This window comes from Microplitis demolitor, chromosome 3, assembly GCF_026212275.2.
Source record: "Microplitis demolitor isolate Queensland-Clemson2020A chromosome 3, iyMicDemo2.1a, whole genome shotgun sequence".
Classification (NCBI taxonomy): Eukaryota; Metazoa; Arthropoda; class Insecta; order Hymenoptera; family Braconidae; genus Microplitis; species Microplitis demolitor.
Genome location: NC_068547.1, coordinates 12,419,366 through 12,441,230, shown reverse-complemented (window position 1 = coordinate 12,441,230; position 21,865 = coordinate 12,419,366). Strand labels below are relative to the sequence as shown.

The 21,865-nt window shown below is 29.6% G+C and overlaps 1 protein-coding gene across 1 annotated transcript; it reads left to right on the top strand.

Moving 5' to 3' along the window:
• Positions 1 to 17,323: 17,323 nt before the first annotated feature.
• Positions 17,324 to 20,950, top strand: LOC103570352 (uncharacterized). Its single transcript, XM_008548062.3, has 6 exons — positions 17,324 to 17,549; positions 17,618 to 17,796; positions 17,874 to 18,057; positions 18,404 to 18,531; positions 18,933 to 19,155; positions 20,787 to 20,950. Exons 1-6 carry the CDS (start codon positions 17,324 to 17,326, stop codon positions 20,948 to 20,950), a joined length of 1,104 nt encoding a protein of 367 aa, XP_008546284.2.
• The last annotated feature ends 915 nt before the right edge of the window (positions 20,951 to 21,865 follow it).

The following is a 21,865-nucleotide window of genomic DNA, read 5'->3' as shown; positions in this document are numbered from 1 at the left end:
CTGCTAATTTTTTTAATTGACAACTGTAGCGTTCTCCAGTAACGGTTTCTCCTGGTTTGAGTAACTCATAATATAGCACGCCCCACTCATCCCACCAAATACAAAGCAATATTTTTTTCCCAAAAACATTACGTTTTGGTGTTGATGTCGTTGGTTGTCCTGGGTCTACCCAATGTTTTCGACGTTTAGGATTCTCATAGTAAACCCACTTTTCGTCCCCTGTTACAAGTTTCCACAAAAAACTTTTTTTTTTATGTCGTGAAAGCAACGACAGGCATGTGTCAACTCGTCTCTCTCGTTGTTCTGGAGTTAATTCATGAGGTATCCATTTTCCTTCTTTTTGAATCTTACCTAAAGCATGTAATCTTTCAGAAATATATATATGCGTCTACACTAGCGTTACATTGTATCACAATATATATTGATTTCACTATTGTTAATATATTACTTTTACACTGATTCATTCACATGATTATTTATTTATTATTATTTAATCGATTTTTATTAGTTAAAATAATATATATATATTTTTTTTAATTAATAAAAACGATACTTACAGAATGCGTGGTTAGCGTTCGAGAGTGTCTAGACGGTTTTTGGTTTTGAGTTAAGAGATTTTTATTTCCCTGAGTAAATAGTCTTTGTCTAGTTAAGGCAACCGATAAGAATGCATAAGGCCTAAAAACTTGAGCCCTGATTAGTCCATTACACTATGACGTAGTTGTATTCTTACCGGCAAGTTATGACGTAAAAATGACAGTGAATATTTTTTGATGCATTTTATATCAAAAATACAATCGAATACATATCCTGATGTGATATTGAGCATTATTTTTAAGAATCAATCAATCATATATTGAATAAAAATGAATTGTAATTTACGCGCGGGAAAGGGTTATATCTACCGTGGCGACCTCTACCGAGATAGACTAATATAACACATCGATACTAGTGATCGATAATGGCGGTAGAATTTTTAAATTTAAATAAATTAAACTTATGATAGTAATGATTTTAAATTCAAATATTATACAAATGTAAACAAATTTTTTTTTCTTCAAATCAATTAAACAATTCGTTTTTAACTTAGAATATATTAAAAATTAAGCATCATATTTAAAAAAAATTAATAAAGAATTATACTCTTGGCGGTAAAAATTTAAAATAAATACAATCAAATACATATCCTGTTGCGATATTGAGCATTATTTTTAAGAATCAATCAATCATATATTGAATAAAAATGAATTGTAATTTACGCGCGGGAAAGGGTTATATCAACCGAGGCAACCTCTACCGAGATAAACTAATATAACACATCGATACTAGTGATCGATAATGGCGGTAAAATTTTTAAATTTGAATAAATTAAACTTATGATAGTAATGATTTTAAATTCAAATATTATACATACCTAAACAAATATTTTTTTCTTCAAATCAATCAAACAATTCGTTTTTAACTTAGAATATATTAAAAATTAAGCATCATATTTAAAAAATGTCAATAAAGAATTATACTCTTGGCGGTAAAAATTTAAAATAAATACAATCAAATACATATCCTGATACGATATTGAGCATTACTTTAACGAATCAATCAATCATATATAGAATAAAAATTGATTGTTATTTACGCGCGGGAAAGTTTATATCTATCGAGGTGACCTCTACTGGAATAGACTAATATCACACATCGATACTAGTGATCGATAATGACGGTAAAATTTTTAAATTTGAATAAATTAAACTTATGAAAGTAAAAATTTTATTAGGTGTACAAAAAAGTTCTACCCGTTTTTCAAAGATGGAGTTATCTAACAGCTATTTATAGGTTAGCTACGAATACGTATATGTACATGTACAGCTGTTTGTACTCTTTAAATTCATCAAACTTTTAATATATTAATCTTCGATATATATATTTTTTTATTAAGTTAAAAATGGAAGTAAGTAATGAGCATATCCGCCATTGTCTTTTATATGAATTTCATCAAGAAAAAAGTGCTACTGAAGCTCAAAGAATAATCTGTGCAACTTATGGTGACAGTGTTATTGATGACAGTACTTGTCGAAGATGGTTTCGGAAATTCACAAACAGAGATTTTAGTGTAAATGATAAACCACGCTCTGGAAGACGTTCAATAATCAGTGACGAGAAATTGGAAGAATTACTGAATCAAGATTCTGCACAAACACAACAAGAACTTGCGAAAAAGTTAAACGTTACTCAACAAGCTATTTCTGAAAGATTACATGCTTTAGGTAAGATTCAAAAAGAAGGAAAATGGATACCTCATGAATTAACTCCAGAACAACGAGAGAGACGAGTTGACACATGCCTGTCGTTGCTTTCACGACATAAAAAAAAAAGTTTTTTGTGGAAACTTGTAACAGGGGACGAAAAGTGGGTTTACTATGAGAATCCTAAACGTCGAAAACATTGGGTAGACCCAGGACAACCAACGACATCAACACCAAAACGTAATGTTTTTGGGAAAAAAATATTGCTTTGTATTTGGTGGGATGAGTGGGGCGTGCTATATTATGAGTTACTCAAACCAGGAGAAACCGTTACTGGAGAACGCTACAGTTGTCAATTAAAAAAATTAGCAGATGAAATCAACAGTAAAAGACGATTTGCGGGACAAAAACCTCGACCAGTGATACTGCAGCATGATAATGCCAGGCCTCATAGAAGTTCAATCGTCCACCACACTATAAATGATTTACAGTGGGAAGTTTTACCGCACCCGGCGTATTCAACAGATCTTGCACCGTGTGATTTTCACCTATTCCGTTCATTGCAAAATTACTTGGCTGACAAACACTTACAAAATGAAAACGAAATGCAAAAAACAATAGATGATTTTATTTCGACAAAAGATCAAGCCTTTTATCGCCGTGGGATCCATCAGTTGCCTGAGCGTTGGCAAAGGGTAGTAGATGCTGATGGTGGTTATTTTGATTAAAATTTGTATTTTATTTAAAATTTTTAAATATATTTTTTTTTGACAAAAAACGGGTAGAACTTTTTTGTACACCTAATAAATTCAACACTTACCTGGCAAATATTCCTTCTTTAAATCAATCAAACAATTTTCGCTCCCAAACTTAAAAGTATATATATATGTATATATATATATATATATATATATATATATATATATATAATTTATCAACATATTTAAAAATTAATACTTATGGCAGTAAAAATTTCAAATTCAAATTATACATACCTAAAAAGTATTTTTTCCTTCAAATCAATCAAACGATTTCTCTCCAAACTTCATAATATATAAAATTTATATACATAATATATATATATATATAATATATAAACATATGTAGAAATTAATACTTATGGCGGTAAAAATTTCAAATTCAAATTATACATACCTGGAAAATATTTTTTTCCTTTAAACAATTTTCTTTTAATCTTAAAAATTTATCAACATATTAAAAAATGAGATCGAGTAGAATAATTATATTTATAAACAGCTTATTTTTATAAATTATAATTAACTTAATTTATTAGTTTATTATAGGTTAAAAAATTTAAAAATTAATAATACAAAAGATAATTATTTTTTTATCATATATTTAAAAACCAATCTTGTAAAATTTTTACATTTTCAAGTGCGCATAAATAATAATTATTGTTTAATTGATGACGATATTTACAGAAAGTCATCTGTATCAATTACAATTAAATCTTTGACTCATAACTTTTTTGCAAAAAACTTAGAAATAATATTTACATTTTTGTTTACATCAGTTTTCTTTTTTTAATTATTATCTTATCATCTACAATTATTTTCTTATTTTTATAACCCCATGGTAGGGTATCGTGGCTGCCATCAATGAGCTGGCGCTTATCATCAGCCCAACTCAATGCAATTTTATTTTGCATAATTGTCTTTACATTATGTTTCTTCGATTTTATTAAATATTGTTTTTTTGTTAGAGTCACATGATTTTCAAGACATTGCATAAAATCATCAAACGTGATTGTCCTCAAAGTAGGGCCCTTGACTCCCTTCGCACGTTTTTTAGCTTTTTTGTTTTTATATGTTTTAAATGCATATAATTTCGCCCTGAGTCCAGTAAATTCAGTCATGATTTCACCATTATTTTCATCCTTCATTAGACCCAGGACTTTTTTATTAGCTAATGGCATATTATAAACATTATCAACTGGGTAGTCAGAGGTGTCGAACTTTGAGATATCACGTTTGATGATTTTATAGATATCTGGTACAGTAAAATGATAGATGAGACTGTCTGTGTCTGTGTACATTAATTTCGACTCATCGTTTTTAAAGTTCTTTTTTACATAATTATAATGAAATTCGTAAATTAATGTTTTGGATAAATCTAAAATACAAAAGCCTACATAGATCGGTTTATTGAAACAGACTTTAACTTTTTTCATCTTAATAATTACCATATCTTTATCAAACATGGTAAGACTATGAAAATTTGGCTTACATATCATTTCTTTGACTCCATATCTACCATCCTATTCAGTTTTTAATTGTACATCTTTGTGCTTTCTTATATTTTCCATAGTCTTACCAAATACAGCGTTGTTCATCAGTTTGTAAGAATTTTTTTCAAACTCATTTTTTGCTAATTTTCTACAGTCAGTGTTTTTATCAATGTAACTTTTGAGCCAAGGTGATTGTTTAAACTGTAGTACTCTGTGTATTTTTGTTAATTTTAATCCTAATTCAAGACATTGTTTTAAATTTTTGTAATGTATTATATAATTTTTTTTATCGTATAGAGTAGTTGATAATTTCGAGTGTTTGGATCCTGGCGGTACAAAGTGTTCTGGGCACAGCGGTAAATCTTTATGGAGTTCATGTAACTCCTCAGGATACTCTAAGACTACTTCTAATATATATTCTACACTGTCATTATCATTTAAAAATTTATTTACATCATGATCAACATTTTCCACCCACTCAAATGAACCCGTCGGCAGTGACATACTCATTGCTGCTCCATACAAGTTATTTACATCATAGTACATTAAATATGATTCAGCTTTTCTTGGATCCAAGTCTTCACCCATGTACCGATTGTTTGCAGCAGCATATCGGTTGGTACACTGAGATACCCCACCTCTGATACCTTTCTCGATAAAAAGTACCATTTCAGGATCAGTAAGAAACTAATTTTAACTAATTTTAATTCATCTGGATCAGGATAGTGAAGTTTCGTTATAAGTTTTTCACCATCATCAAGATATGGAGCTAATTTTTCAAGGCTTGACGCCATAAATCTGAATGAGTCTATGAAGCGTAATGACACTGAAGTATTTTCTATTGATTTTGTGAAAGATATATATTTTTCTTTATTAATTGGTAGTAAAGTTACATCAGCTTTAATTAATGTAGCTAGATTTTTAATTAAAAAATGTGAATCATAGCCGGATAAATTGTGAAATACTATGGGTATAACATGAGACTTTGGATAATTGACATTACAAGATATATGAGCTGGACCGCGATAATTTCCAGTGAAATGGCAGTGATCATAACACTTATCTGTATTTGTAGTAATTATTTTTTCACAAAAATGACAAACAGTTGCCTGATCGCGAGTCTCTTGCTGCTGTTTGGTGAGTGGTTTCATTGGTATGGGATTTTTTAAATATCCTTCATACTCGATAGCTAATTTTTTTAATTTTAAAATAAACCAATCAATACAAAATTTTGAACGATTTAATTAAAATTTAGATAATTTATTGTCATAACTGCAATGTTCATAGAATGCTACACTGTGTGGAATATGCTTCTGAGTTTTATCATCTCCTTGGGTTTTTTCTAGTGTACATTCCAAGTCCGCATATACAACAAAAGGCACGGTATCTTTATATTGGTAGTTTTTGAATTTTAATATTTGATCTTTTTCCTTTGGAAATGTCATATGGACTTTATTCATCTTAAAACAATCAGCTTTGTGATTTTCATATGAATAATCATATTTAAAATGATTCAAGCATCGATCGCAAAAAAATAATTTGCATTTTGCCTAGGAAACTTGTGATTTGACTACTCTTGAAAGATCTTTGATCAAAGCAAAGTGAAATTTAGGTTGAAAATTTTTAATATCAAAATCTGATATATTTAATTTAATATTCTGCTGTACCATTAAGAGATGAATAACTTTTTTATCAGACTTTATGAGTTTACTTAGATATAAAGGAATTATTGTACTTTTATCGGATTTTTTATTGCAAAATTCTGACTCGATACCGTAGACATTAATTGGTAAATTATTTAATTTTTCAAATTTTGGGATATCATTTCAAGTGATTGGAAATTTTATACCTTCATATTTTAATATTGAGCTGAAGTGAGAAAATGATGTTTTTCTCTCAGGATGACCATTAGTAGCAGGATATAATGCTGCAACAAAGCTCCATAAAAAACAGTGTTCATCAAAATTTTGAATATTTAATACTGCTTTTTTAGCCTGTATGTCCTTGGGTAGTTCCGCAAACGTTGAATCACCAGCTTGAAGAGGCGCATATCTCGACATTGTAATGATTAAACTGTGGATTTGTTAAACTCCACCCAGAATCCTTTCGATTGAATTCCTCGACTTTCTTCAATAATTTATCGTTGACGTGATCTTTATACTAAGTAGCAAGAGATGTTGCGGGTAAAATTTCTCGACTCTTTGTGTTGAATGACTTTGTTTCTTCAATCACATTTTCAGCTTTTACATTTCGAAATTTGCAAATCAATTCAACATTTACTTTAAGCCCAGCAACATCTCTGAGCATATTCTCAACTTTTCCAGTTATAAGATCTTGAGCGTCATCAAGAAAAGCACGAAGATCAGTATGAGCTTGATTCACCACGCATCCTGATCTAATATTATTAGAAAATGCGTTTTCAAGATCTTGCCACTTGATGAGACGTCGGTTTGCACGCAAGTCACGACCAGTTATTTCTCCACTTAATTGTGCAAATTGATCTGCATACCAGTACAAAAGTACAATATTTGCTCGTACACTTCTTCTGACTTGAACATTTATTTGCGGATCTAGCAAGATCTCGTTGAAGTAATTAATTTTATCAACGCACACTTGATAACACTTTTGACAATGTTCTTTAGTTAATGGCTGATCATGTAAATCATTAAATGATTTAATTATTGAATCTACTGGACGCTGAAGCGCCGCAATAAAATCGTTTTGTGCCATTTTTCAAAAGTTCATCACTAAAGTTAATGTTTATAATTACACTTGAAATTGTCTGTCACTAGTATTGTTTATTAAGTAGTTTTTATGTATAAATTAATAAGTTTAGTAAAAAATAAATTTTAAAAAAATCGCTAAGATTGTTCATTTAAAAATTTATCACTAAAACTATTTATGTATTTTTCAAATAACTACTTAGAAATTGTTTATCACTACACTAGGATTATATATAAATTAATAAATTTTTAAAACATCACTAAGATTATTCATTTAGAAAATTTTAGTGACAAATCACTAAAATTATTTATATATTGTTTAAATAATGATTGAAAATTTGTTCATTAAAAATTTTCTTGTTATAAAAAAATTTTTAGAAAAAAAATTTTAAAACGCACACACAAAGAACTTCAAATCGTTGGAGATATTTTGAGCAGAGATTCGTACTTCATTGAGTGAACTCGTACTTCTTTTTTGTGAAGTATGCTCTCGCGCGGTGCTTTTATAGGTAGGGTGGATGACTCATCAACTGCGCAGTAGAAAGTTCTAGCACTCATGAGTACCAACCTTATGAAATAAAAACTCCATAGAAACTTGCAAAAATTCCCTAGAAATTAACAAAGTACCAACCTTATATAACAAAGTTCCCTAGAATCTCGACAAAAAAATTCCTAGATTGTATCAACATAACCTAAGATCTAGATGGCGTGACGATGAGTTTGATGTCATCTATTACGCAGTTAAAAATTTAACTGTATGAGTCATGATATAAAAATAGAATCGTGTGAGTCATCATCTAAAAATAAACAATCTACTACGCAGTTAAAAATTTAACTGTATGAGTCATGATCTAAAAAGAGAATCGTGTGAGTCGTCATCTGAAAATAAACAATCTACTACGCAGTTAAAATTAAACTCGATGACATCATCTACAAATAGAATCAATTAAACCATAGCTAATAAAGAATATTCGCTGTTGCTAAACAATAATGTTGTAAAATCTTACAATTTCTAAGTAATGCATGATAATTTTTTGAGAATGTGCCACATACTCATTCAGTATCTTCAGGAAAACACAAGCTCGAAAGTTATAAAATTAATTCAAAATGACTGAAATGGACATAATATTTGATTCAAAATGGCTGAAATAAGTATAATATTAGATTCAAAATGGCAGGAATAGGCATAATATTCGATCCAAAATAGCGGACATAGGTATAATATTTGATCCAAAATGGCGGAGATGGGCATAATATTTTATTCAAAATGGCGGACATGGGTATAATATTTAATTCAAAATGGCGGACTGAGCATTGATTTTTCGAAAATTCCGGCTCAAAATATATATGAGGTGCCATCTATCATAACACGAACTCAAAGTGGCGGACAATTATCATGCAACGGGCCCTAGATAAGTTTAACTTTGCCGGTAAAAACGCCCCAGATAAGCTCAAAATGATGTCAAAAGGCCCCAGACACGCAAAATTAGCGTCAAAATGATGTCAAAAAGATCCCAGATAAGCACACCAACAGCCGACATCTTATCGCCAGTCAATAACTTACCCCCAGTCGGTAAAACAGGACACATCAACAGCTGGTATATTACCCACAGTCGATACAAAAGTGTTTGTAGACATGTGTGTGATGGTAACATGGAAATAAAATTGTACGATAGAGAAATCGGGTAGATCGATAAAACTGATTTTTTTTTGGACTTGCTGGCTCTCGAACCTGGTCCTTCATGGCTGCGAGCCATTTGTCTTATCCACTATAGGCTGCTACGCTACACATAGAAGCCTTAGGTTTTAAGGTACTATTTGTTATTTGGACCCTCAAACCAGGGCTTGTTACTCGAGTCTTGGCTGAATCTTGGCCCAAGACTGGCAAGCCAAGGCTTGCCATTTGAGTAGTGGCCGAATCGTGGTCCAAGTTTGGTGAATCGAGGCTCGTTACTTGCACGTTGGTTGGATCTCGGACTAACCTTTGGAGACCTAGCCTGAATAGCCCAGCATTGTGCCAAGACCGGCACCGTTGTCAATATTTTTTTGCCTATAAGGGTTGTGCATCAGTATTTTAATTAATTTAATTATTCATTTTTTTTTTTTCATTCTGAGATATCGTGTAGTTCATAGTGTCACGTAGCGATTCAAACGTGAATCGCTGCGCTCGCTTTTCCATCTCGCCGTGAATTTGACAACACCTCCTAGCTCAAATTAAGCGCATTTATTTGTTATAATTTATTATTATTCAAATATTTATATTATTTTGATCGATTATTTTAGTATGATTAAATTATGGATTTATTGATATTATTGTTTATTATGTTAATATATATGTTTTGATAATTATTTTGAATTTATGTACTTAATCGATATTTTTATTTCAGTTAGTAACACACGTGCGCGTATATTATAGATGAAAATATCGACCGAAGGGAGAGTAAGTCGATATAGTGGGGATAAAAATCAATATTTTATCCAGCCACGTGGTGCACTAAATTAATTATTATTTTATTATTTGAAAGAGATAGTACCGATTATGTTTATGTCTATTGATAAGAAATATTATTCGATTTATTATTATGATATAACTCAGGTCGTGTGATAATTTTATATATTCTATTTTAATTCATAATTTCGGGTCCGAGGTCATGAGAAGGGATAACACGTGAGTAATTACCCTCCCTCGGAAAAATCAAAAAGATATAGTCAGAGAGGACCGGGACTTTGTGAAGGTAGGACGTGTTGTTGATCTTTTTCCGAGTAGATTGCTCTGGCCCAGTTGCCTTAATGAAATAATTATATAGTTAAAGTTTGTTCAATCTGAATAATTAGTGTCTTTTATTATATTAAGTCAAAAGTATAGTTTGAATATCATTTGATTGAATAGATCCAGAAGCAATTTTTGTCAGCGCTGGTAAGTCAATTGTGTTATCATTTGTTGCATCGGCTATCGCTGGTCCTTTAGTAGAGTTGATCGCGGTATTCATTTCATAGAAAATTGACACTGAGTTATATTATTATAATAAGTTAAATTCGTTCGGCGTACGTTCCATGTACGTAGACGCGTCGAGCGAATTCCTTGAAGGATTAGACAAGGATAGCAAGTGTGGCTTCTTGTCTTACACTAGTATTTCATATTTTATTTTAAAAGTATAGTTGAATATCGAATATTATTTCTCTGGGTAAAATTTATTTTCTAATTTAATGGTATGCAACCCAGTGTTGCCACATATATTGAGTACCCGTGTCTTTCTCTCCCCAGAGTAAATAATTTAAAATAAGAAAAGATTATTATTATTATTTAATACAATTTTATTATTTAAGAATTAAGTATACTAATTATATTGAATAAAAGTTTGTAATTTGTAATTTGGTTTCCCCAGTTGAAAATTTAATAATATTAATTGAATTGAATTGATTATTATTGTAACGATGCGTTGAGTTTATTTAAATATATTTTGAATTGAATAACTTTTAAAAGGAACCCAGTGATAGCCAATATTTATTTGTTTGTTTCCTGGATATATTTAGTAATAATTATTCCTTATTATTATTTTTATTCATTATATATTTGTTGGTTGTCATTCCGCTTGGTGCATGCATTCTCGCTCAAGATTTTGTCCCGTGACCTCTCCCCTGATTGTCACGTGACGATTATAACGTAAACCGTTTTTCTTTTCACGACGGAGACGTGAAACAAACCCGGATTCGTATGTGGTCACCCAAGTGTATTAAAAAAAATTATAAATAACAATAATAATTATTGCTAAAAATAATAAATAATTATAAACAAACTAAAGATGTGCCTGGGCCAGCTCCTCAGGCTGGGTTAGTGCACGAGGGCGCCAATCCGTTTTTACAAAACGGACAAAACTAATAACGATCAGGGGAGAGGTCACGGGACAAAATCTTGAGCGAGAATGCATGCACCAAGCGGAATGACAACCAACAAATATATAATGAATAAAAATAATAATAAGGAATAATTATTACTAAATATATCCAGGAAAAGAAAAACGGTTTACGTTATAATAGATATTACCTATGTTAGTGGAATACGAACAAACATTTCTAGTTGGATAACTTTATCTGAATCTCTGATGATAACAACCATATTAAATTAAGAATAAGTACATGGTAATTAACACTATAAACTATTTTTGTATATAACTAATTCTTAAAAAAATAAAACTTTTTTTCCCAATCTTTTATTATGAATACATTTTGATTTTTAAAAATTAAAATAAAAATTTTTTGACAAATGAAAAAAAATATTTTTTTTTAATTTGGCATTTACATTAATTAAGCTAATGTACTATAAAATTAGATAAAAAATTTTTTTTTTGCAATTAACGTATTTTTCATTAAACAAATTTAATTTTTACTTTATCCTTAAATTTTAATTGAGTTAAAAATAAAATCTATTTTCGTGATGTTTCTTGACAAAGGAAAGAAATAATTCAATTAGACAGGTATTTGATCTCTAATTTTTATTATTTTTAGTCATTTTTCATTTATAACTGTCACGGCTGCTACATTCAAAAATTTTAAATTTTTTTCTCTCTCTTCCAAAATAAGTACACACTAAAACCTCCTGTACGTGAACCTTTTTATGTATAACGCCAACTTACTGACGCCAGAAGTCGTACCGGACAAATATACCTACCTGAGCGTTGTCAACGCTTTACAATTAAGTCGTATTGTACTAATGGACCACGCGTATTATATATTTCTCTTTCTGGAAATTTCATCATTTTTACTTAACGTACTTTTAAAATTTATGTATCCGTTCCCATGTCACTAATCTAAGCATAGAAGCGGTAGTCTTCTTTGATTTTTCATCTTAAACCTATAGACCACCCAACTCATGCGCACCTGCATGTGATTCTTGGAAATTAGAGAAAGCTAATGGAAACCTCCAAATTTATGGTTTCCTACACGAGCATGCTCAGCGACAGAGTGGCGCCAGGTCATCAGCCTACTTTAATAGTCAAAATCTGTTTCCCAGGGATCACACGTGTGCATGGGCCTAGAACTTTCGGGCGAGTCCGAGTCCTCTCGTATGGGAAACTGGTTACCACCACTTTTCATATGCGAGGATCATATAAAAAGACCATGGACTTTAGCTCATCAGTTCTTTTGGGGAATCAAACTCTGAACCTTACCGAACTCCGGACACTTGACGGTGTTCGTGGCTAGAGGATTGATATCCCGATTGAGCATTCGGTCTCGTGAGCCCAGATCATTGGATCGGTCCTTGATCGTCGTAAGCACTCGTATAATCGGTATATTAATTCCTACTAGCTTCAGAAGCATAATCAACGCGATATTAGCGTATAGCATCCGATCACGTGAGCCCAGATCGTACGATTGGTCCTTGATCGTTGTAAGTCGTGAACTAATATCAACCGTTTAGCACCGGTACAGCATTGATTATCTTCATCTTATTATAATCCATTTAATTTCATTCATTTTATTATTTTTATATTGAAATATACCACGAAAAACGTGAAGAATCAAAGAATATTTCACCGTGATAAATGCGAAGATTTTGAATAATGTTTTGCCGCGAAAAGGCGAAGAATTTGAATAATATTTAGGAATATTTTTACCGCGAAAATACGCGAAGATTTCATAAATTTATATTTTATATTACCGCGAAGACGCGAAGAATTTGAATACATTGAAATTATTTTACCGCGAAAAGCGCGAAGACCTTCATTTTAATTTAACCTACAGAGATTTAAAACGCATAAACATTGAAGCTTATACAACAAGGTAGACTAAATAAATAAATAATTCGATAAATTAAAATCACATTAATTGACCGCGAGAACGCGTCGTGAATAAGTGTCCTGTGTAACTGCTGACAGTCTTGACACCTCACCAAAACCTGTTTAGGGTAAGTTTTTAAATATTGTAACCATTGTTTGGTATTTTTATTTTTATATACTCTGAAATAATTGTAACCCATATGCATGAAACATTTGCTTTTATATTTACTATTCTAAATATTGCCATTTGTAACCCTTTTGTATTTTGAGAATATTGAGTCATTTAATAAATAAATACTCGTTAACATAAAACATTTGAAAACATTATTTAACAGACAATTTTACTTTAACAATGAGATACTAGCTTCACGAGGCTTTTCGGCAACCCACCTTCCTTTATCCCTTATTTTACTACCTGTCTAGCCGCTCAGACCGATAGTTCACAGTAGCGGGTACACAATCTTACGTTTACCGCTCGACGTTTGATTGTGAAATTAGATCAGTCACATAATAAATTGGAAATCGTTTTGGGTTTTATCAATATTGTCTTCAACAATATTGTGTAGGCGCGAATTAAATATAAAATAGAATAAACTGAGCATTTGGTCACGTGAGCCCAGGTCATAGGATCGGTCCTTGATCAATGTAAGTACCTTTTTATTCACTATACTTTATACGAATATCGTACCTACGCCCATCACGATCTCCAATCGTGACATAATAAAAAAAAGTTTTCAATAGAAATTATTATTAAGAAAAAAAAAAAAAAAGAATGTAAACTTACCATACAATATTAACTTGGCACTTATTCATTTCGTAAATTAAAAAAATAAAATTTAATAAATATGAAATAAAAAAAAATTAATTTTCCCTCTATTATAAACCATACGCATGCACATATATACATTCTAGAGTCACGTCCCTAGCAGTCAATAAATCAAAACATTCAATAAGAATGACAACTAAAGTAAATATCAATTTTTATTTAAAGTTCTATCAAAGTTCATGAACTATAATTTTTAAACTATTCATTCATTTGTATAGAAGCAAATATATAAACAATTTTATTTACAATTTTTTTTAGGTTATCGTTGAAATTAAAAAGTTCTCTAGTTTTTTAACACTGAAATCAATGTACATATCTTCAAATAATTTGGTGTTACTTGTCTTTACATTGCAATTTTGCGTCATTTATTAACACAGAATGATTGCGCTGTCAGTTTCTCATAACATCAAACACTTGTGAATGTTTGCCTTGCAGATATAATTTTGATAGTAGCTGATGATGTGATTTCAAGAACTTGTGATCAGTATGTATTATGAATGCCAATGAATTGATAAAAATAATATCAAATTAATAATTCGGAATTGCATATATTTACTAATGCTACAAGTTTTTTGCTATTTTTCATGTTAAACATCATAACTTTTTTCTTTATTAAGTTCGTTTTGACTGCTTCTACGTTATCATTTTTGCCTTTTAATAGTATATATTGATTTAATTCTTGTTCAGGTATAAGAGTATCGTTAGATAACTCATAGTATTTTCCCAAAATATAAGTTTCTTCACTGGTAGATTTTTTAAATGCTATAAAAGCCTCTATTTCAAAAATTTTTTCGTATTTTAACATTATATTATAATTTATGCGTTTTTTTTCTCTTGATAATGTGTACATGTTACTATTTCATTGTTTATAAGACACCTTTTAAACGTGATTATTAAATCATTAGGTTCTGTGATAACGTTTATTCTGTGGAACAATGAGTTATATTTGGTTGGCAACGTTTCTAGGATAATTAATTTTCCTAAGACCCCACAATTATCAATGTATACATTAGATGAAGGTTTAATTTTACGATTCAATGATTTGTCTAAATATTGTTTTTGTCTTAGATTGCGATCGTGTTTACATATAATCGATAATCTATCAATCACACATTTCAATCGAAATGAATCACAGATTTGTTTCGACACTCCATTTGAACTTTTTACATAAGCTTTAATTATCTGGTTGAAATCTTCATACAGAAAAGCACTATGAGTCCATAAGGGGCCCCAATCTTTCCCACTTTCTGCCAAATGAGCTAGTAAATGAACATTAAAAGTCAAATGTTTCTCACCGTATAACATTTTAACACCATTGTAAAAATCAAATAAACATTTTTGAGTGTAGATTATTTCCGATTCCACTATAGAGTCTTTTATTAATATAGATATTCCATCTATTAGTAGGGCCCAATGGTCAACATATTTTTTGGGAAAACATAGTTTCAGTACAGGTAGACTATACCCTAGGAGAAAAATAGTCCATTCGTGTGCCTTCATATGAGCACGATCTATCATCTTCCTAGGAGTTCGAGAAATTTCTGATGTCGGAAAAAAAGAAACAATGAGATCATCAACTATTTTAATAATGTGACTGAAACAAAATTTTTCTTTAGAATTCGATGAATCAAACCATAGATTAGCAAAATAACGACAAACTCCAAGGCCTACACAATGCATCCACTTAGCATTAAAATTTTTTATGATATCATAGCTAGGGATATCACATAAAACTGACTCGTCTTTTACTCCTTTTTTATTTTTTTTTATTTGTTCGTTAGCGTGGATGAGAGTTTGATCATGAGTTCTCAGACCAGCACCAAATGAATTTCCTTTAATAATTGGATATACTCTTGCCTTCCTACGGCCTTTTGTCACTTGTTTTCCTGGGTTTAAACATAAACCACACCCAAATTTCCCGTTAAACTGTTTTACACATTGAACAAGTGATCGAGCAACAGAGTCACATATCCCCATTAAAAGAGCTACAGTTTTCATATACTTTTGACCATTATGTACATATGTGAATCCTTTAGCAAGAAGTTTTTTAGATTCTTCTACTAATGGTTTCAAATATCCGTTCATATTTTTTGGTTTGCCTTTCCCAAACCAAATGCTAGACAACATTATATTGTTACGTCGTTCCAATGGACTTAGTTCGTTTAGTGTGCACAGTACAGGATAAGCGAAGCTATTGGAGCTATCAAAAATGGGTACACCATCAACGCTGAAATTAATAGAAATCATGTTCTCATTCTGCATTATATTTTTGTATTGTCTTCCATCATAAATATCTTCAATCGCATGCTTATTTATTTTTATATGTTTATTTGAATGTAAATTATGAACATCAGTACTTTTGAACTTTTCTTTTAGTTGCTGCTCTAATGAGTAGATTAAAGCTTGAGTTCATTATTAACCACTGACTTATAGCATATTCAATATTTTTCATAATTACAAATAAAATCTTTAATGTTATCTTAATTGAAAAATTTTGATACAAAGTTTGATAATTAATTATATTTTATTTAAAAATTTTAACTGTCAAAAGTGATTAAAATGTTAAGCCTTTATAAACTTTTATTTATGGATATTTTTCCATTAAATATTAATAGCTGATGCGCAGTGAGTATTTTTTAGTCGTTTTGATGTCTGAGTAAATTTATGATGTTGTTTAACGAAAGAATTTTCTGAGTTTTCAATATCGATTCAAAATTTAATGTAATTGAACTAATATTTAAGTGAAGTCGTACTTCTCTTTCAATTTCCCTCATTTCAATGTCGTCAATATCCTGTTGGTAATTTGATTCTATATTTTGATTTTTCAAATTTGATGCTAAATCCAACTGAACAGGTGCATTGCTGTGATTTGATTCCAACGTATGATATTCATGAAATTCTTTTTTTCTGAAACTGTTTTTTTTTTTTTCGTTATGCCTCTGGCTTGTATAGTCATTTTTTTACATAAATGATATTTTAGTATTTAAAACATTATTCGAATTAATTTTAACAATGCAATTTAATTTTTATATATAAGATTAAAAAGGCTTTATCCGTACTGCAGTATCATCATAGATTTTATCTTCCATCGATACTTCGTTCTTGCTGGAATTTTTCGAGTACTTCCGAATTGATTGTAATTTTTATACGGTCCACGACTTTTTTTTACAATTGCTCTTCTTGTTAAACTCATTTTAAAAAATGATTGTACCATACTTGAAAAAAATAATTATGTGATACATATATGTTTGAGTTGTCAAATATAAAATAAACAAATGAGTATTCATTGCTATATTAACTTTGTTTATTTATCTATAATATATCTTGATAAAAAAAATTTTTTATTTTTATTAAATACTTCTAAATAAAGTATTGATTGATCGTAGTAATACTTCCTAAAATATTTCTTAACTTTCGTGTATCATTTAATCAAAGTCTCTTTATTATTTAACTCGTTTATTATATACGTTTATGATAAACGTTTGTGCCAAATTATCTTCTTCGAAATGTTGAAAAATGACAAGAAACAGTTATATGCACTCGTACAATGGGTAGGGAGGAATCATGATAAGACTTATACTCCTAGTATCCCGATCGAATGGATCATGGATTTCGATTTACAGCGCTATTTGACAGAAAAAGAAAATTTAGAAGAAAGCTATATTGTTCTGTGGCGACAAGGAAAGATAGAAACATGGAAAAATTATGATGCCTATGTAATCGAGGTCTCGCGTAAGTTTTTAAATAAATTATTTTTACTAGATACATTTTTTTACAAATAAAAAATATTTTTTTCATAGATTCCTGTAAAAATTTAGAAAGAGAAATAGTAAGATTGGAAGGGATAGTGTCTCCACTGAAAGTAAAAAGAAATGGTCAAAATAATTTCGTTCCAAAACGAGCCAAAAAATCTGCTACTGATAGTACTAATAAAAGAACTCTTGAAAATGATTACGATACAGAATCAGAAATTATATCGGTAATTTGTATCACGAATTCGAAAACTACATCATCAACTATTATTATATTAATAAAAAATTATTTATCATTTATTAGCTGATTCAAGTTCATACAAAAAAGCCTAAAATTGTTAAAGAAAATCGAAAGAAAGATTGTTCCTCTGTTAAAAAAAACAACAATAGTTACGATAAAAGCAGTTGCAGTGATAACCATGATATTTTCATTGAAGACGATGATAATGACACGGATTTTATTACGATGAGCAAAAAAGTTTTGAAAGGTACGTACGCAAAAATGTTTATAACAAATTAATTAATTTTTAGTATACTCTCGACCAAACTTGTAACAGAACATTGAGTGTCAAGAAATTTGTTATACTAAACTCCAACCATAATTATAAGTGCAATTAATATTTATTTAAATTCAACTATATATAGTGTAGAATACTTATTTCTCTGAGACTCGGCGTTCTGCTTTAAGACTGGTTTACAGAATAATAAAAATTGAGCAATTGGTTTTATCCGTTTTTTTTTTTAAATTATTTTTTTATTATTTTTTTTTTTTTATCAAAAGTAATTTGTGAAGTTATTTTTATGAAAAGTTATATTGTATTTTTCGAATTATAGATAATCAACAGATTAAAGATGGTCTCAATTTATTATTTAATGAAATACAGGAAATTAAAGTTGCTCAGAATGAACTAAAACGAGATGATGGCAAAGCAAGAAATCCAAATAATGCTGAGAATGAACAAGTAAAAATTAATTTTATATTTGATATTTTTTCTTTTCCTTTTTTTTTCTTTTCTTATTTTTTTTTTTTTTGCAAGTGTTTTAACATTTTGAATCTAAAAAAATTTTTTTATCACATTTATGCCAAAAATACATTTTTTTTCATTTTATTAAGAAAAAAATATCACTTTCACCTTAAGAAAAAGCTAACATAATAAATTAACAGATGAACTAATCTTTCCGCAGACAGTAACAAAAATTTAAACTTCCGGTTGCAGATCTAGTAAAAAATAATAGGCACACACACAAGCGTGCGCACGCACATTTTATTTAAAAAAAAATTAGATGTTATTTCTTCTCAGACCGTATAATATCAACATATTATAAAAATTAGCAACTAAAAAGTTCATATTTATATTTGTAGGTGGAAATCGGTCATCCAGGTAGTAATGTTCATGTCACACGCCAACACTATGAAACTGCAAATAGTCGCGACAATTTTATCAAAATGACAATTTCTCTTATCAACGCCTTATTTTCAAAAGAGACCCTCATCCAAAGTAATTGCTACGGTGAAAAGAGTAGAATTCAAAAAGATGCTCCAACTCGACCTGGATTAAATCCAATAAATATTGATGCCGTGAAAGGTACTAATATCACGTCCAAAGTATGGATTTATATAAGAATCCATGTAGGAAACCATGGGTACCTAGATCCCCATTTGAGAATCCATGTAGAAAATTATGTGCATCTGATATCCCATGTGGAAACCGTATAGGACACTAGGTACCTAGATTTTCATACGGGAAATTCATATAGAAATCTGGGTTTATATATAAGTCCTTTCTATGGAATCCGGGGTATCTGGATTTTAGATATGTCTATCGTCCTTTGATACGCGTATGTAAATAAAGGAACTGATCAATATTCTATTGTTAGAATTCCTTTATAACAAAAAATTGATTAATTGATGTTTTTATAGCAGTATATATAATAAGCTATTGAGTTATTAATTAACTCAAAAAGTATAATATCATTATACACGGAGAAAAAATTAAAGGAACTGTTCCTAGTACGTTTATGACATATCATCCCATACCGTTATGGTAATGATTACTTGGGATTATGGGATATAGACCCATACTTTTTGGAAAGGTTTCCATAAATATGGTAACAATTCCTATCATTATGGTAACAGTTCCCATATCGCATGTGAAAGAATCATGGTAATGATTACCATACTCATAGGAATAGTTCCCATAAGCAAATAGAAACCAATCCTATAACCACATTGTAACAGTTCCTAAGCGTGTATGGTAATGGTTACCATAATATTATGGGAATGGTTACCATAATATTATGGGAATGGTTACCATAATATTATGGTAATGGTTACTATAATATTATGGGAATGGTTACCATAATATTATGGGAATGGTTACTATAATATTATGGGAATGGTTACCATAATATTATGGGAATGGTTACCATAATATTATGGGAATGGTTACCATGATATTATGGGACTGGTTACCATAATATTATGGGTATGGTTACCATAATATTTAGAAATTATAATAATTTTTTTTTGTAATAAGCGTTTTTTTTGTATATTTAATCTTTTTGTGAAACTATATTATAATAAAATATTATTTTTGGTCAGATAAAAATTAATTTGTAAATAATAATAATAATGAATAACTTCATAATAATTTACACTGCAAAATTCTATAGAAAAAAAAAATTATTATAATTTATAAATATTATGGTAACCATTCCCATAATATCATGGTAACCATTCCCATAATATTATGGTAACCATTCCCATGATATCATGGTAACCATTCCCATAATATTATGGTAACTATTCCCATAATATTATAGTAACCATTCCCATAATATTATGGTAACCATTCCCATAATATTACAGTAACCATTCCCATAATATTATGGTAACTGTTCCTATAATATTATGGTAACGATTACCATAATATTATAGTAACCATTACCATAGGTACATAGTTACGATTACCATAATTCCATAGGAACTATTCCGATACCGTATGGGAATTATATCCATAACTATAGGAATGGTTACCATAATATATATGGGTGCCGTTCCTATAATCAACATTTCAAAAAAACCAGTTACCATGCAGTATGGGAACCATTCCCATAATATATTGTAACTGTTACTATAATTTTCTCTCCGTGTAGAAATTACAAATTATTTTTATCACAACAAATAAATTTTACAAAAATGGATTTTTAATTTCAGACACTGTCAAAAGCAAGTTTCCTCGTGAATACAAGCGTGGTTTATTTGGGATGGCCATAAATGATTATTTGAATGATTTGCGTCGTTTGCAAAAGCAGTTCAATATTATTGACGATGGTGATAATGTTAATGATAATAAGAGTAATGATGGAGACTCTTCATAAAACTAATTATAATTATTTAATGTTCCACTGTTACAATGTTAATATAATTATAATTTCTGATCTGAGTTCTTAAAAAAAATGAAAACAAAAAAAAATCAAATTTAGATTATATGTATTGTGTATACGCTGAAAATAATAATAATCTTATTAGTAATCTTAGAAAATTTATATATATATATATATATATATACATATATATATATATAGGAATGGATTCCTCATATGAGATGATTCATATGGTTTTATATATCGAAAAATATATGAAAACTTATGAAAGCATATGTATCAGAAAATATATGAGAATATATAAGTGTAAATACATATTTAACACACATCAGTTTTATATATCGAAAAATATATGAAAATTTATGAAAGCATATGTATCAGAAAATATATGAGAATATATAAATGTAAATACATATTTCACATACATAGTACCGTACATTTATAAATCATATATGACACTTATAATAGTATATATGGAATAATAACATATGGTATTTTATAAGTCCCTATATGTATTCTTATTTATTTAGATATATTGTTTAATATATGGAAACTTATAAGTTTTTATATATATAGAAAGTATACGAAAGCTATACGGACATATATGAAATCATATAGAAATAAACATATATAAGAATATAATAAAATCGGCCAAAATCTATATATAGTTCTATATAAGATTTCATGTATTGTCACATATATATTTCTATCTGTAACATATATCTCTCAATATATGTTTTCCATATATGATATTTTTATGCGGGATCCCTTAATTGTCCACTTTCACTTAAATATTTTGACAACTTACGATAGACAATATTTAAACAAAATTTAGCTACCTTCTCAATTTTATTCGAGCCTAATTTAAACTGCAAATACCTCTTTAGAATTCTAAGCACCAAAATATTA